Source organism: Podarcis tiliguerta (assembly GCF_965153285.1).
Source record: "Podarcis tiliguerta genome assembly, chromosome: 14".
NCBI lineage: Eukaryota > Metazoa > Chordata > Lepidosauria > Squamata > Lacertidae > Podarcis > Podarcis tiliguerta.
The window spans coordinates 43,808,681-43,826,880 of record NC_139547.1 but is presented as its reverse complement, the minus strand read 5'-3'; the positions used below and the strand labels follow the sequence as shown (position 1 = coordinate 43,826,880).

General features: G+C 45.3%; 1 protein-coding gene across 9 annotated transcripts in view; it reads left to right on the top strand.

Moving 5' to 3' along the window:
• EEF2K (eukaryotic elongation factor 2 kinase) overlaps positions 1-18,200 on the top strand; it is a 46,413-nt gene that overhangs the window by 9,819 nt on the left and 18,394 nt on the right. For 5 of the 9 annotated variants that reach the window (XM_083413498.1, XM_083413503.1, XM_083413501.1 and 2 more), the window contains 6 exons: positions 4,765-5,074; positions 7,947-8,047; positions 13,563-13,623; positions 15,622-15,659; positions 15,964-16,135; positions 17,330-17,479. In XM_083413498.1, coding sequence (XP_083269624.1) covers positions 4,829-5,074; positions 7,947-8,047; positions 13,563-13,623; positions 15,622-15,659; positions 15,964-16,135; positions 17,330-17,479 — 768 coding nt within the window. In that variant the 5' untranslated portion in view covers positions 4,765-4,828. Of the gene's footprint in view, positions 1-4,764; positions 5,075-6,773; positions 6,825-7,946; positions 8,048-13,562; positions 13,624-15,621; positions 15,660-15,963; positions 16,136-17,329; positions 17,480-18,200 lie in introns of all 9 variants that reach the window. The other 4 variants (XM_083413502.1, XM_083413497.1, XM_083413495.1 and 1 more) reach the window with 1 other exon arrangement.

The window sequence follows — 18,200 nt, the reverse complement described above, 5'->3', positions numbered from 1 at the left end:
TTTATATTTTTGTAAACCATTTTTAGGTTGTTGCTTTTTTTACATCTGAGCACTGTGTAAATGTTACAAAGCAAGTTAGTAAATAGATAGATTAAAAGAATGAATAGTTCCACCTTTCATTTCTAGAAGAAATACCAATTGCTAATCAGAGACACAGTATGGAATCAGTTTGAGGCTATGCCTTTGTTGTTTGTTTAGATATGTTTCATGTGTTGAGTATTGATAGCCTTCAACAAAATGTGCTTTTGTAGCCAGCCAGCCAGCTATAACCCCCTCCACAATACTCCATTGATTCCATTCCCTTTTCCACCTAGTGTTCCATTCACCACCCAAGACGGTTTTCTGTACCCACTGAGCATGCTCAGCTTTCATCGGACTGTTTGGGGAAGTCACCCTCCTGTTAGATTCCTCCCCTCCCTCCCCCCGGCTAAGCATTTATCGGGGTTCCCACCTAGAAGAAGAAGAAGAGAAGAGTTTGGATTTGATATCCCACCTTTCACTCCCTTTAAGGAGTCTCAAAGCGGCTAACATTCTCCTTTCCCTTCCTCCCCCACAACAAACACTGTGAGGTGAGTGGGGCTGAGAGACTTCAAAGAAGTGTGACTGGCCCAAGGGCAGCTGCATGTGGAGGAGCGGGGAAGCGAACCCGGTTCCCCAGATTACGAGACTACCGCTCTTAACCACTACACCACACTGGCTCTAGGGGTTCTTTTATGTCTGTAGGTGGTGGCATTTTGGCTGTGCAAATTTTGGCATGTGCAGCCTGGACATGGGAAATAGACGGAGCGATTTACCCTCAGTCTAGGTTTGATGAGTTTGAAATGTCTTGGATAAACACCCACCAAAGTGCTGGCACTAATTGGACCAATGGCTCAACTGGAAAGAGTTGCGGCGAGGTCCCTTCCCAAGAGAGTTGGATTGGGAAATTTCTGGATGCATTGCACAATTTAGCCTTTTGCAAGTAAGCGTTTAAGCTCCACCCGCCTACCTCAAATCTTCCCCAACCTTTTTAAAAACGAGTCCTGCTCAGAAACAATGATGATGAGATGTATTATTTACCAGGCGCCATACAGAAGGTAGAATTACATCACCCTGCCCTCAGGCTTGCAATCTCATAAAAGGAGAGTGAAATAAAGGCACAGAACTGGAGGGGGAGGAAACCAGATCAAAAGTTAGCTGGAAAAAAGGCTCAGGGAAGTCTCATGTTTTTAAACGATGGAAGCACGTCTCTACAGTATATGTGGAATTCATCTAAGACACAACTATAGCCATAGAGAAGGGCTGTGGCTCAGCCGTGGGTCATCTGCTTTTGTACGCAGGAAGTCCCAGCTATGTCCAGTTAAGGGGCTGGGAGAAGATCCTTCCTGATGCCCTGGAAAGCCACTTCCAGATGGTGTGTAGAGCAAGGGAAGGCAAACTAAGGCCCAGGGGCCGGATCCGGCCCAATTGCCTTCTAAATCCGGCCTGCGGACGGTCCGGGAATCAGCGTGTTTTTACATGAGTAGAATGTGTGCTTTTATTTAAAATGCATCTCTGGGTTATTTGTGGGGCCTGCCTGGTGTTTTTACAGGTAAGCAGCCACCGGGGCTCATTCGGTGCTGTGGAGAAGGGAGGGGAGAGTTGGTTGAGGGGGTGGCTTATAGTCCGGCCCCCCACAAGGTCTGAGGGACAGTGGCTCAGTTTGCTGAAAAAGTTTGCTGACCCCTGCTTTAGGGGAAGCTGTGACAGTTTAAAGTTGCATAACACTGCTTTAAATTAATCATGTGGATGTGGCCAGGAGGTAGGAGACAGATTCCATGCATATGGCCTGCATCCGTCTCTGGTTGGTGGGTGAGGCTAGGCATGTCTTCTCCATTGCTGAGATGTAGCAGTTGGATGGCTCCATGCTTCCTGCCGACCTCTGCTCCAGCCCTCTCTGCCTCCCAGGAAGGTGAACTTCTACCCCACCTGGGAATACAATCCTCAACAAGAAGACACTTCATATTTATCCAGAATCTGGGATATTTCTCCAGGTTAGGATGGAGCGCCACAAGCCTGAGCGTGCAGGTAACTTCACCTGTTCTCCCCCACATAATGAATGAAGAAATGGCAGCAAAGAGAAACGAGAGATCTCCGTTGGCTCAGGAACGGCACTCTGCGATAAAAGCAACATTCAAACCGTCTCATCGTTTTATTAACCACCATGGGAACCGCCCAAATCTTTAAAGGAACGCCACAAACAGAATGCAGCTGTTTTCACACACACTAGGCTGATTTCATAAACTCCTTTCCTCAGCGTAATTTTTAAAAGGGATATATTGGCGTGCGAACCTTTCCCAGCCCAAAGGCTGCCTCGCCTCATTAATTTCAATGGGTCTACTCGGAGAGGAACTTAGCTGGATGTAGCTCAGTTGGGGTGTGAAAAATGGCATCATTTTTCTTCCAATTAATGCTAACCTGATATACCTAGAACAGGGCAGCCTAACTTTCCATACCATGTGGGTCACAAGAATACTTTGACATGGAACCCACGGGCCGCACACTGCCTTGTGGGGGTTGAGCAAGCCCAAAATTCGACAAGAGCTGTTCGACAGTGGAATTTGCTGCCAAGGAGTGTGGTGGAGTCTCCTCCTTTGGAGGTCTTTAAGCAGAGGCTTGACAACCATATGTCAGGAGTGCTCTGATGGTGTTTCCTGCTTGGCAGGGGGTTGGACTCGATGGCCCTTGTGGTCTCTTCCAACTCTATGATTCTAAAATTGGACGTTCCCACCTCCCCCAGTCCTCATGCTGCCTTCCCAGAGCTGGGAAGGAGGCAGGAGGCTGTGACAGGACTCTAGAGCCCTCCCGTCTCCTTCTCAAAGCCCACCACCTTGTTTACCTGGCTTTGGGAAGGCAGCACGAGGGCTGCAGGCGGGGGCAATCAAATGTTGCCAAAGGCCACCCCAAAAAGATATTGAGGGCCATATGTGGCCCTCAGGCTATGTGTTGGACTGCCCTGGTCTAGAGCATCAGCTAGTACAGAGAGTGCGCAGAGCTACAGATAGACACATAGGAAGCTGCCTCCTACAAAGTCAGGCCATTGGTCTATCCAGCTCAGTATTCTCTAGACTCTACCAGGGGTCAGCAAACTTTTTCAGCAGGGGGCTGGTCCACTGTCCCTCAGACCTGGTGGGGGGCCGGACTATAAGCCACCCCCTCAACCGACTCTCCCCTCCCTTCTCCACAGCACCGGACGAGCCCCGGGGGCTGCTTACCTGTGTCTTGTGAGCAGCAGGGGCTGGAGGTGGTGGAGGGACGATGAGCGGCACACAAAAGGGCTCTGGAGAGGGGCTGCTTAAAATGGCGGCCGCTCAAGCGCTGCTGCTGCTGCTGGCACCAACAAAGCCCAGCCCCCTTCCTCCTCTAGGCAGGGCAGGGAGAAGCCAGGAGGAGGGAGGGAGGAGGCGGCGGTGCCAAGGGAGGGAGAAGGGAAAAACGCAGGCACTGGCAATTCATGCAGCAATTCCCAGACCATCTGTGGGCCAGATTCAGAAGGCAATTGGGCCTGATCTGGCCCGTGGACCTTAGTTTGCCAACCCATGCCCTAAAGAATCCTTGAAGCAGGGTGCTGAGAGTTGTCCTCTTTCAGAGCTGCAGTTCCCAGGGTTCCCTGCAAAGAGGGATTGATTCTTAAATCACTCTGGGAATTGGTGCCTTCGGAGGGGAATAGGATACGGTTACCAGATGTCCCCGTTTCCTGGAGACAATCCCCGGATTTATCAGTCCCCATACAGAATCCATTGAAGTTGCAAAGTGTCCCCGGATTCATTGAAAAAAAATCTGGTAACCTTAGAATAGGAGTCTCCTAAGAACTCTCAGCATTGTGTTTGGCCTTCAGGGCCATTTTCACCAAACTGCAGCCACTCGCCCCCACACCCGATGCCATATGCGAGGTCAGGCATGGGGCGGTTACTGCTGTGGCTTCAAAGGAGCAATAGGGAGCTTGAAGTGAACTCCTGATGGTTCATTTCCTGGAGGAAGGCATGTTCCCACAGCGCCTTACACTGGGATGGGAATTGGTGTCCGTTGAAACCACTGCTAAAATGGAGATACGTAGAACATTGTGTGTTTTAATTGGTTGTTAGTTTATAATTGATTTTAATTAAATGTCTTAAACAGCTGTTTCTAACTTATTTAGTTAGTTAGTTAAGTTCTTACATTACGTCATCAGACGTTGTCATATTACATCACAAAACTTATTATACTGTAATTTTCAACCTGTATGTATACTTTATATACATAAAGAAAAAATAAATAAATAAAAAGCTATTCCAAACTTACTCTGAAGTCATATATATACCAACACTTTGGACTTCCTGTCTATCCCGTTGTATATTCCTCTTTTTTTTTTTACAAAAGAATGTACTCTTCTTATTATATATTTCTTTACATTTTATCTAATACATTCCTATATCAATATGTACTCTTGGTCTTGTTTCTCAACTCAGTCTCCCTCCAACATCAATCGAATGCTTGCATAGATAGTGAACCTTTACTGTATTTTTGAACATATATCTTATATGTATCCCACTGTTTCTAACTTTTTACTGATGATTTTGTTTTATTCTTTTTTTGCAAACCGCTTTCAGGTTTATTCAGGGTTTGTTTTGTTTTTACAACCAAGCGGCATGTAACTTTTATTAAATGAACAAATGTAAAGCCTAAAGATTCCTACATACTGACCCATTCCTCCCCCCCCCCCCCCCGTTAATTCAGATATTGATCTCCTGCCTTTCCCTTCCTTAGGTTCCTTCATTTGTAATACTGGCTACTTCAGCCCCCACCCGAGCAAAGCCACTCTCCTACCAGTATGGCGGAAGAAGACCTTATCTTTCACATGGAATGCTTCGATAACAGCAAGCCAGCGAAAGCAGTCTCTGGGAATTACCACGACACCGATAGCGAGGATGAAGATAATTACTATATCTGCCCGATAACAGATGACCCTGTTGCAAACAAGGCAGCTGAGGACAAAGTCAGCAACTATTACACCAACTTGATGAAAAATGAGCTGTATTCATCCAGCGCTTCTCCACGGAGTTCTTTTGACATCAAGGTTAGTCCGCACCAGTCTCTCTCTTTCCTGGCTTTTCCTGGGCTGGCATGAGGTCAAAACTTTCTTCCCCTGCTTTGTTTCTTGTAACTAACTACTGTGATGTCCAACTTGCGCTCAATTTACCCAGACCTGTAGCTGCTCTCAAGACAATGGCCCACCCCTTTAGACCAATTTGCAGTTTGCTCATTTCCTGTGCGTAGACCGAAGTGTGAAGCTTTAAACATTCGGCACAGAGCAGGCTTGTGTGTTTGTAAATACGCAGAAGACACAGGTTGTGGAGCTGCAGTTGATCATGGCCACAATTGCTGGCAAAGTCTGTTAAATAACGCAGACGGAGTCCAAAGAGAAAATAAATCCTGGTAGTGCTTTGCTGAGGAAACTGAACGGAAGGCAATGTATAATTTGAAGAGAAAGGAACAGACACGTGCTGTCTTTCTCTATCTCCAGGCCTTGTACATAGCAGGGAGGCGTCTAAGCAAGCATACAAAGGAAAACTCCCTCAGAACTACACAGCTTATCAAGGCTGTGTGCCACCTCAGCTAAACATCATGCCACCTGAACTGTAGCCCTTGTTGAGCTGGCTTTGGTCATAAGGCCTCCATTATTATAATAATTATTGGCAACTCTCCATTTTCAATTATAATTACTTTCCGTGATAAGAGCCAGTGTGGTGTAGTGGTTAAGAGCGGTAGTCACGTAATCTGGGTAACCGGGTTCGCGTCTCCGCTCCTCCACATGCAGCTGCTGGGTGACCTTGGGCAAGTCACAGTCTCTCAGCCCCACTCACCTCACAGAGTGTTTGTTGTGGGGGAGGAAGGGAAAGGAGAATGTTAGCCGCTTTGAGACTCCTTAAAAGGGAGTGAAAGGCGGGATATCAAATCCAAACTCTTTTACGTACTCTTCAGCCATTGCTCCCTGTGTGGGATGTGAAGCAACAAAAAGCTACAAGAGTCACAATAAATAAAAGCATAACTAGTTGCAGCAGGCTGTTTCATAAAAGCAGCATAAACAAAAGGTAAAGCCAAAAGGTATTGGCAGGTAAAATGGGTTTTCACCTGGTACACCTGGCAAACCTCTCAGGGAAGCTGTTTTCCCAGCTAGGGTGCCATAGCTGAAAAGGCCCTGCCTTCCACTGTCATCTCTCTTCCTTCTGATGTCAGAAGGACATGGGACAAGTTTACTGTGTTTACCTCTGAAAAACACCACTCTGTGTGCAGCAAACATAATTGCCCTGTGACTCATTTGAAAACTCTGGCCCTTGCCGTTAGCTTCCATATAACTATTTCACAATGGGATGTTGTCACTGATGTTTCTTAAGAAGTAGCACTCTGGGCCCTAAGTTAGATGTCTGTCAGTGAAAGGCTGTTAGGAAGCAGAGGAGAGGAACACCACTTGAAAGAGAAGTGAGCAGGACTGTATTCTAGATGATCATAGAATTGTAGAGTTGGAATGGATCCCAAAGGAGATCTGGTCACAATCCCCTGCAGTGCAGCATGCGATCCCCCATCCAGTTTGAAACCATACTGGACCCAGTCTGCATTGGTGGATCCGATGAAAGGTAGCATAGAAAAACTGGCTTTCAGAAACTTTCACCAAGCACAATGGATGTGTTGATTGTCTTGAAAAGTGACTTTCATTTAAATGCTATTTTGCTCTGTTCTACATGCTTACTGTAATTGTTTTCATGTATGTCCTTTAGAATGGCACTCAGCAGCATTCTAAGCATGGCTCTGCCGTTGACCATAGCCGGGTACGTCAAAAATGAATGCGGTAACATTTTAAAATAAATTTCTTGTTTGAGGTGGGCGAGTGGTTTAAAACCCAGATCCCACCATTTTCAGAAAAATCATATGCAGTTTTATGCACACCTCTTAATAAACACAGTTTTGTATGCAGTTTTCCCTCACATAAGCATTTTCACTAATACGCACATTTTGTGCACAGGGTTGGGCTGAGTGCCTTGGAGAATGAAACAGCCATTTGTCTGGAGTTGTAATATTCATCTGCATCCTTTACATACTAACATGCCTTTTGCTTCATGTGGTGAGCTGGGATTTTTGGTTCATTTTCAAGCGGCTTTTGCTTCTCAGTTTGATTATATGTAGCTTGTTTTGTGTGTCCCCCCCCCCCCGCCCTTACTTTTTCCTCAAGAGCATGTTTGAGTTTGACTGTATCACTGGGACATTAAAAAATAAGACTAGGAATGCATGAGCAGATCCAAAGAAAGGATGAATCTGGCTGAGATTAGCGGTCAAGGGGCACCAGCTGAGACAGTGACGTACTCCCAAAATATTTTGTTGTAAAAGAAAATAACTTTGCATTAAAAGAAAAACACGAGTTCAGTCTTGGCTTTCGTGTTGATTATCATTTTTTGAGCAAATTAAGTTAATTTGGATAGGCAGCAAATATTAAAAATACCGCAGAAAGAGGGGGAAGGAAGTCAAGTTTTGAAATGTTGAAATGACTGTAAAATTATTGAAACGTATAAAATTGAAAATCATAAATAATATATGTTTTTTAAAAGAAAATTTTAAAAGCAAAATGCACCCAACGGAGGGCCGTTGGCCTGGACCAGTAAATCCTTACACATATTTACTTCCCCACTCCTTGATGTCATATACTTTATATATATATGATGTGATGTCAGAGTAGTGGAGGCAGGTGTGGTTTTTCCCAAACAGGTCCAAATGTACAGGCTGGCCCTCGTGACTTGTGTCCGCAGACAAATATCCGCAGACAAACCGTTTTCAGGGCTCTCCCTGTGTGCTTCCCTTTGCAAGACCGAGGTCCAAAAGTACGATGGGAGATCAATGATTGTGCATTATCTCTGACGGCCTTTTGTGAATAACTCAACACTTTTCAACTTCTGCAGCAAGCCTGGAAGCACGCCATTGAGAAAGCCAAGCACATGCCTGACCCATGGGCGGAATTTCATCTGGAGGACATTGAAACGGAAAACGCAACACGTTACAGGTTTGTAGGCACTTCTGCTTCTGGTACTGATGTTGCATGTGTGCCCCTCTGGGCTTGGGTGGGGGATAGGGGCACTTCCACCAATGGTGGCACAGATTTCATACAAGATCTTGCCTATTTTGGGTGAGATCTTGCCCCAAATCACATGGGATTTATTTTTATTTTTTTGCTCTACAAAATCTTGTGCGATTTCGGGCAAGATCTCGCCCCAAATGTTGCCCGAAATTGGTGCTGATTTGCAGCATCACTTCTCTGCTGTTGGCAGAGGTCGCAGGCCAGGCGGGAGACCTGCAGGCGGGCAGCCTGAGGCAGTGACTTCACCCTGCCCAACGGCTGAGCCGGCACTGGCAGGGCAGGGCTATGTGTCAAAGGGGTTTGTTTCTTTTTCAAAATAGTCCATCTTGAAGCAGAGGCAAATATTAATATCTCTCTCTAGTGGCACCCTAAGAGGAAAAATATGTGATCAGGAAGACGTTAAGAGGCTTGCTGCTGATTGATGCGCAAATAGGTTAAACATAATGGGCAATAACCACATTGCTCCTTTTAATTAGTTGTTGTATTTATGGCTCTTGCCTATATGTCCTGATAGGTTCTTGCTTGCGGGTGTTCTGTTCTATTTCACATTTTTTTAATTAACTTCCATTGGAGGTTTTTAAAATAAATACCAACCAACAATTTAGGTAACCTTTATCTGAACCGGAGTTAAGCTGGTTATCCAGAGTCCGTGTGGCTTGTCCATTACTGCCCCCTGCCTCACCCCTTGTAAACATGTCTTGCACGTATCCTGATTTTTGATTCTCCAAATCTTATCCTCTTTGTCCCAAGCTACAATTGTGAGCTCGTTGCTGTTGACTTAGGAATTAAATCTTCATAAGGAAGAAAGCTTCCAACATGCTTTTATGCAAAGCTATAAATAGTTGGGCCTCTTAGTAACGCGCTGTGCCGTTCTTAAAATAGTGTTTGCTTTCTCTCGGGTGTGCGTGCTCCTCTGCTATGCACAGCCAGAATGTAAACCTTTAAAAAAGGACCAGTGCAGGCTTGCGCAGAGCAGAACTGACCTTTGACTTGTGTGCGTTCCTGCTGGGCAGACAAGCTCATCGGAACATGCTGTACATAATGCACATCTGAAGTGTGCATTCGCTGGGTGTGAAATGAGTTCAGCTAAGCATCTTATGGCAGGATTACATGAGGAAAGGTGGAAGAAAACTGACAGAAATAGATTGCCCAACACCTTTCAATTATTACAGTGGTACCTCGGGTTAAGAACTTAATTCGTTCTGAAGGTCTGTTCTTAACCTGAAACTATTCTTAACCTGAAGCACCACTTTAGCTAATGGGGCCTGCTGCTGCGCTGCCGCTGCACGATTTCTGTTCTCATCCTGAAGCAAAGTTCTTAACCCGAGGTAATATTTCTGGGTTAGCAGAGTCTGTAACCTGAAGTGTATGTAACCTGAAGCGTATGTAACCCGAGGTACCACTCTCTTTTCCTATCTTGAATCGCAGTCTCTGCAGAAAAAGACAGATAACATTTGAAATACATTGACTGATAAATGGTCTCCTGTGCAACTTTTAAGGAAAATGTTGGACACACCCTTCTTCCCAGGTCATGTCAGTCCTTTGCTTAATCTGAAACCCCCTTTCCATTATAAACGAAAACCTCTGGAAAACCAGTCATGGAGCTATATGGAAATCTGTAATCCCTCCATAAAATATTATAACCACATGAAAACACTTTTGTTTCGACAAGGTTTTCCAGCTGGATGAAAAAGTATCCACCTTAGGTGTTTATTCTGTATTGTTTTTCAAACTTCCATTGTTTCATACTGTATTTTAAACTACAGTGGTGCCCCGCAAGACGAATGCCTCGGAAGATGAAAAACTCGCAAGACGAAAGGGTTTTTCGTTTTCTGAGTTGCTTCGCAAGACGGATTTCTCTATGGGCTTGCTTCGTAAGACGAAACGTCTTGCGCCTTTTTTTTTTAAACCACCAATGCATTCCTATGGGAAACCGTCAAGACACATTGGTGCTTCGCAAGACGAAAAAACTCGTAGAACGAAAAAACTCGCAGAACAATTTAATTTCGTCTTGCGGGGCACCACTGTACTTTCTGTTGCAGCCCTCAATGCCACCTCCCCTGCCGCCACCAAATGCTGTCACAAGAGTTCCCCCAAACCTTGGATCAGATTTAGGAATGGGGGCAAGGGCTGTGGAAGGAAGGGGGGGGATAGAAAATTGCCTCCTAGTGCCCCTTCATGGAGGCCTCCACAGGATCAAGGAGCTTCTATGAACGGTTGCAATTGGGGGGGAAACAATGGCTAAAATGTTTTGATTTGAAAGACGGTTAAATTGATCTTTTAATCGACGGTACCTGATGGGTGCTTATTTTTATATGTTTTATTACAAATATTATGCATGTGTGTTTTAAATTCTATTTTCCCTCTCTGGTATTTTTGGGGGGGTTGTTATTGGGTTGTTCTTGTTTTTATTTTGATTGTATATTTTGTGTTTTTATATTGTGATTTTACCCTGTGAGCTCCATGAGACCTGCGGGCATGGGGCGGTATATAAATGTTAATAATAATAATAAATTTGTGGTATGAGACTCACCTGAAAGGCAGTTCACAAGTTAATAACACAGACCAGTTCCTCCAGTTTCACATGAGCTTCATGTGTGTTGCATAGCACGTAGTGATGTGTACAGAATTGCACATAAGCCAGATTGTGGCTGCCTCCACACCATACATTTAAAATCTAATTTAAAGCGCGCACACACACACACACATCCTTGAAACTATAGTTTTTACCCTTCACAGAGCTACAATTCTCAGCTCCCTTAACAAACCAGAGTTTCCAGGATTCTTAAGAGGGTGGGAATGTACTTTAAATGGGCTCACGGAGGCCTGGTCTCAGCATGCCTGATGGTGTTTGCTGTGCTGATCCTTTAAAGGAAAAAATAATCCACATTCTTGTACTTACAAGGGAAAGTAGAAACTATTTCAAGTATTGTGTCGTGCGCGCTCCCAAACCCTTATGCACAGTCACATGTGGCTCTGTTTTAAGGACAGAAAGAGACAGCATTTCTCCGTAGCTGGTGCCAAAGGTATGCAGATGATGGCTATCTGTCTCTGGCAACATTGCTGTTTCAGCTGAACTTGAAGCGACCAGTTCCTGATAAAAGAAAACCCGCAGTGAAACAATCACACAACTAAAGCAAGGATGTTGTTCTCCCCTTCATGGTTGGGGGGAGGTGGGGGGGAGGGAACTCCTAAAATCTTTGTTTCTTGTTCAACCAAACAGTGATTAAGGGTGTTGAAACTGGGCAGTGGTTTGTATAGACAAATATTGTTTTCTCTCTCAGCTTCCATCCGTTGAATTTTATTTCACTGAGAGGAAAACAGAATTGCGTTCTTCCCTTCAGAGTTGTTGTTTTATATATATTTAGTAGCTGATTTACTCGCAAAAATGAGTCAAATTGATTTACAAACACAACAGGAATACTAAAACCAATTATGATAAACAGAATCAACAAAAATCTAACAAACACGTCTATTTGTTTTATCCTGTTCCAACCAAAGAGGCCACAAATACTTACAAATGGGGGTGGAAACCTGGGTAAAACTCCTCTCCCCCCCCCCCCGGCTCCTAAAACTAGCTAAAGAGGGTTCCAGGCAAGCCGGGGGGGGGGGGGGCATTTCACAAGCAGGGAGCCACCACCGAAAAGCCCCTTCTTGTGTTGCCATAAATCTCCTTTGAAGGGGGAACATGGAGAAGGGCCTCAAATGATGATCACAAATATTTTTCTGTCAATTTAAAAAAACTGATGTTTTTCATTTTTAATGTTGTGTTATGTCTGTGTTTAAATTGCTTAATGCTGTTTCTGTGAGGCTCCTTGAAAGGGCTTGTTTTTTGTCTTGAAATATAGCGTAAGTTTATCGAAATAAACAAACAAACAGCGAACGATTCGTTATTACTTCTACTTTGACCCCTACCTCCAGAAGGTTATCTTCCAAAGTATATATGTACATATTAATATGTAAACACGCATAACTTCCTTGGGTGGCGTACACAGATAATATCCCAATAGGCCAAATGACTTGGTAGAAAGTGAAATAGCAGTTTTGCTAGGCAGCCTGCCAAGGAAAAATTGCTGCTCCTGCCCTTAAAACAGTGGCGTGTGACTGTACCTAAGGGCATGTCTGAATTATTTGCCCCTTGTATACTTAATCCCATTTTCATTTGCCCCTCTTTGTTTCTGTACTGCTCTTGCTTATTCACACTAGCAGGCCAGCCGCCAGCAGACAGCATTCTCAGGGAATTGCTAGGACTCCAGCCTCTAGGCTAACCCACGACTGACTCATGTCTTTAGCATTTTTTCTCTCTCCCAGACCTTCCAGTCAGCTTTTTTTGGGAGACGTGAGACAAGAGCAGGGACATTTCTCTTCCACTCTCTGTGGGTTTCCCAAGAAGTGTCTGGTTGGACACTGTAGAAAGTTGGATACCGGATTCTGTCAGCCATCAATCTGACCCATGAGGGCTCTTCTTGTGTTCTTAATTTTTGTTGACTACTGTAATTCGCTCTACGTGGGGCTGCCCTTGAAACTGTCCCACAAACTCCAGCAGGTGCAGAATGCTGCAGCGAGGCTCCTCACGGGGTCCCTGCCATGGGAGCAGATTCACCCAGTGCTTTACCAGTTGTACTGGCTCCCAGTGGAGTATAGGGTCAGGTTCAAGGTGCTGGTCTTGACCTTTAAAGCCTTTTGTGGCTGAGGGCCCTCGTATCTATGGGACCGCCTCTCCTGGTATGCCCCGCAGAGGACCTTAAGATCCATGAATAACCATAGTTTAGAGGTCCTGGGTCCTAAGGAAGTCAGACTATCCTCCACCAGGGCCAGGGCCTTTTCAGTGATGGCTCCGACCTGGTGGAATGCTCAGTCCCCTGAGACTAGGGCCCTTCAGGATTTAACCTCCTTCCGTCAGGCCTGTAAGACAGAGCTATTCCGCCTGGCCTTTAATTTGAATTCAGCCTGACCTTTTATTTCCCTTCTCTTCCCTCCCCCTCCCCTTTTATGAAGATCACACACTCTGAGACCCCACAGCTAATTCTATACTGACCTCCTCGCTGGCCCAAGTAGGACCAATTCAGCCAGCTAGCCCTGGAGATTATCAAATTGATTTTTGATTTTTGAATTTTATTGTTATTCATGTTTTTATACCCTATTTTATGCTGCTTTTATAATTAAGTGTTTTAAAGTGTTTTAAATTTGTTGTTAGCCACCCTGAGCCCAGTTTTTGAATCGGGAAGGGCGGGGTATAAATAAAAAATTATTATTATTATTATTAATTTCCCACAATGCCCCTAATGTAGCATCACACTAGGGCACTGTGGGAAATTCAAAAACGAAAAGCAGACCCTCTCCATTTAAAGCCTGGCAGTGTGGTTAAAACAAATAATAGTTTCTTTTTCTTCCTTGGTGATTTTTAACTATCAGACTCATGTTGTTTCTTATTTGGCAGATACAATGCTGTTACTGGAGAGTGGGTCGAGGATGAGGTTCTGATCAAAATGGCTTCACAGGTGAGAACTTCGCAAATTCTTGGCTTCCGGTCCCACCTGCCTTAATGGAGGCAGCCCCACGACGGCGGGGGATTGTCAGCGAGTTTATTTATTTATGGCATTTTAAAAGTCCCGCTCTTCCTCCAGGATACATATTAGCCCCCCTGCTTTATCCTCAAAACAGCCCTGCAAGGTTAGATTGGGCGAAGAGTTAGCGATTGGCCCAAGGTTACCTGGTGAGCATTATGGCTGAGTGAAGACACATGCCTGAGTCTCCCCTACTCCTTTTCTAGCCATTTAACAACCTCCACAGTGTTGTGTAATGGTTAGAGTGTTGGACTAGGATCAGGGAGACCCAGGTTCAAATTCCCTCTTGGCCATTTGGAGCTTGGGCCAGTCACTATCTCTTAGCTTAACCTACCTCACAGGGTTGTGAGGATAACATGGGAAGGAAGAGAAATGTGTTGACCGCTTTGAGCTCCTTGGAGGAAAAGTGTGGAATAAATCCAATAAATAAATAAACAAACGGGAGTTTGTACTGAGATTGTTGCTGCTTCAGACTGTTCCATTCTGAAAATACTTTTCCACAGAAAACTCTGGGAATTGATACACACATTTATATGCAACAGGGGGTTTGCCCCTTTTTGGCTGGGGAGGGCAGTAGTCTCCTGTCTCTCACCTGCCGAGTCTATTTCCGAGTCTCAGTACTTGGCCTGCAAATTCCCTGTAATGGTTCTAGGGGTTGCTCGTGCGTAAGTTGCCGCCACTCCTGGCTAGGTTACCTGGTTGAACCCTTTCTGTCTGGACAGCCTCAAGTTTCGTGGCTGCCTCAGTCGCTGGCAGAATCCGTCAGTGGGCGTTTCTTGAACCTTTTCCAGCATAAAAGCTGTTTGACACCCAGTCTCCTCCTACTCTCCCTGCGCAGAAGTTTTCTGCACAGAGAGGGTGTGGGCAGCGGAGTACCCGTACTCTCTCCGCTGGTCTCCGGCGAGGAGTCCTGGAGCCACCTCTCCGATTCCCCCATCTGCCCACCTTCTCCACTGGTGTTACGCTGATTTCCTTCCCCAGCGGATGGGCTGCCTCTCTCCCTACTGGGACCCTCTCCGGCATCCCTCTGGAGCCTTCTCTCCGCCTCCAGCTCCGATGGCAGTTCCCTGACATTCCCTCTGGACCTTTATTGCTTGGAGTGAATCTGCGCATTACCTGTTTTGACTGGGATGCTTAACCCTTCCCACACCGGCTAATTTTCTCAAGCAATAAATGCCTTCCCATCGTTTTTCCTCTCAGATCACCTTCCCATCTCAGAGCCCAGTTAAGGGTGAAAGTGAATTAATAACATCTGGGAATTAATAGCATCTTGAGGGGGATACTTGCTGGGAAGAATTGGATTGGGGGGGGGGACACTCACTGCTTCCTTCCCACCAATTCTAGCCTGCAGCTCAACCTCCAAAGCAATTATAAAGCTTCTGTTTGTGAGCTACGATAAAAAATAAGTGTATCCCTTCTAGGGCTTAACTCACACTTAAGATAAAAGGCGCTGTCTACATATTACAGAATGCTGTGAGAAGAAGCCATTAACTCCCACTTTAGTTCTTTCTTGCCCTCCCAGTAAATTTAAAATACAGTAAAGTAACCTAGTTCAGGGCGGGTTTTTTGCTTGATGAGCCTGTTTTCACACCGTATGATTTTTATATTGCTCTTTCATTATGGGCTGGGCTGTTCTTTACAGTTGCAAATGGCTGCTCTGAGTAATATGAGTGCATTAGAAAGGCAGGAATCAGGATATAAATATTTGAATACACATGTAAGGAAAACACGGACTTGGAGAGTGTATTTCCAGTATGGATGCTTTAGCTGTTGTGACAGTTCTCTGCATTCTCAAAAGGATGCCTGCAGCTCGTAGGATTTTATTTCAGTTACTGGGGGCGAGCAGTAGGGGGGGGGAGCACAGGCAGAATTTTTCAAATACAAATAACCTTTGGATGAGTAATGATTAATCATATTTATGTTGATTTTCAGCCTTTTGGCCGTGGAGCAATGCGGGAATGCTTCAGAACGTAAGTGTATCTCTGCTTATAAATATTATTGGGCTGTATTTTGCAGGATGGGAGATTGAGCCTAAAAGCCATGAAAAGAAAACAATCAGGGCCAGAGAGAGAGAGAGATGTGAGGCCACATTTGGCCCTAGATCTGAGATTTCGCATTCTGGCCCTACAGGCTATGGGGTGAGAACCCAACAAATATAATAATGTCACCATATTGCAGAAATTATCCTGGCTCACATGCTATCATGTTTTCAAAGAGCATTAAGTTCATTTTTTTTTCCTATTTCTTGTTCTCTCTTGGTCTTTGCTCTTTCAGGAAAAAGTTATCTAATTTTTTACACACTCATAACTGGAAAGGTGCCTTCAACTATGTTGCCAAGAGATACATAGAAACCGTGAACAGGGATGTCTACTTTGAGGACGTGAGACTCCAAATGGAGGCCAAGCTGTGGGGAGAAGAGTATAATCGTCACAAGCCCCCCAAGCAGGTACTTTGTTCTAAGTCAGTGAGCAAAACACCACCCCCACCACTCAGGGGAGGCAAACAGTTCCTTGAGTTTCTGAATTAATGCCGGTTAATTACGACGAATAAATCCATGACCATTTCACTGGCAGCTTAATGTAAGTTGAATTCTGTGGCGATCACACACAGGGCCCCCGGACGTTTGACGGTCTATTGACCCTGTGCCACCACTGTGATTGCTTTTTCCGCTGCTGCCACCCCATATCTCATGGGGACACACGGAGTCCAGTCAGTTGTTAACATAAACAAATCATCAAGTTTATTTTTAGATGCAGGAACAAGCTTATGGTTTCAGTTAGTTTTTCTTGACAGTTTCTTCATCTTAGTTCCTAACAACTCCAAACTGATTATTCCATCTATCTATCTGACTCCACCTAACAATTCCTCTCAGTCTCTCACAATACAACTCTACCAACCCACTTCCTATTCCTCCCTCTTCCTTGTTCAACACCCAAACCTCAACTCTCAACCCAACTGACTTTCAAAACCTCCCACTCTAACTTTTATTCCCCCCTTGCATTCTCACTGGCCAATCACATCACACCTATTTTAACCCTTTCCTTATGACCCAACCGAGGAGGCAAATGCCACAAATTCCAAAAAAAGCATTCAGTGGAACTTGCTGTGATTTGTCTTCCACAATGGAGTGTGGAACAAGGGCAACGTTCCTGATGGACTGGGCGGAAAGAGTAATTTATAACTGGCTGCAATTTCCTCTGTTCTTTAAATAGAAGCTTGAATTGTTTTCAAGTGAAGGCACTTAGCTGTTTGTCACACCCTTCTGCCCAAATGCCATAAAGCACATCAGCAATTCTACACTGATTTCAGGAAACGGATCCTCAGCATTCACCTGCATACGTTTATCCTGGGAACTATAAGTCCCGTCAGGGGGAAAGGCAAGGTATAAATAAATATTATGATAATAATAGTAAGTTTGCCCCTCACAGAACTACAGTTCCCAACACCCACAACAGACTTCAGTTCCTACAATTCTTTGGGGGGAGTGTGCTTTGAATATACTTTGGAAATATGGGGTGTATGCTGCAGCCCGTGTTCCTTCATAGCCTCCTTTTATGGCCAGAATTTACCATTTGACGGGAATTGTGTGGGGAGGGGCACCTTCACTGTTTCTTCAAAACTCCCTTGCTTCCTTCCTCAGGTGGACATAGTCCAGACCTGTATCATTGAAATGAAGAACAGACCTGGCAAGCCTCTGTTCCACCTGGAACATTACATTGAGGGCAAATACATCAAGTACAACTCAAACTCAGGATTTGTGCGAGACGACAACATCCGCCTCACCCCACAGGTGAGACTTTCTTGGTAACTGGATTAGTTTTAGTGAGCTAGCTGTGGGACTTTTCGGCCTGAGCTGGCTGTCTCCAGAGGCAGTCCAGAAGCAGACGCCTGGCCCCAAGTGTCCAGGCAGGGGGTCAAGATTTGAGGCAGTGATTGAAAAAGTCGAGCAGCAGCTTATGCTCTGTCCTCAAAAACGAAGACCAATGTCCCTCTGAGATAAGGGCTTTACAGGGACCAAAGGACAGGGATTGGCCCCATTGAGGTCACCACACTGAGTGACCTGGCAAGCTGATACTGCAGTGTAGATGGCGCTCACACTTTTCTGGCTATTGCGGGTTGAACCACAGAGCCTAGGGCTTGCCGAGGGGAAGGCTGGCGGTTCGAATCCTTGTGACGAGGTGAGCTCCCGTTGCTCGGTCCCTGCTCCTGCCAACCAAGCAGTTCGAAAGCATGAGGTGCAAGTAGAGAAATAGGTACCGCTCCGGCAGGAAGGTAAACAGCGTTTCCGTGCGCTGCTCTGGTTCGCCAGAAGCGGCTTAGTCATGCTGGCCACATGACCCGGAAGCTGTATGCCGGCTCCCTCGGCCAATAAAGCGAGATGAACGCCACAACCCCAGAGTCAGCCACAAGTGGACCTAATGGTCAGGGGTCCCTTTACCTTTAGCTTTACTTTGACTTCCTGTCTCTGAACTGGAGACTATTTACATGAACACTCCCTGATGCTTCATATG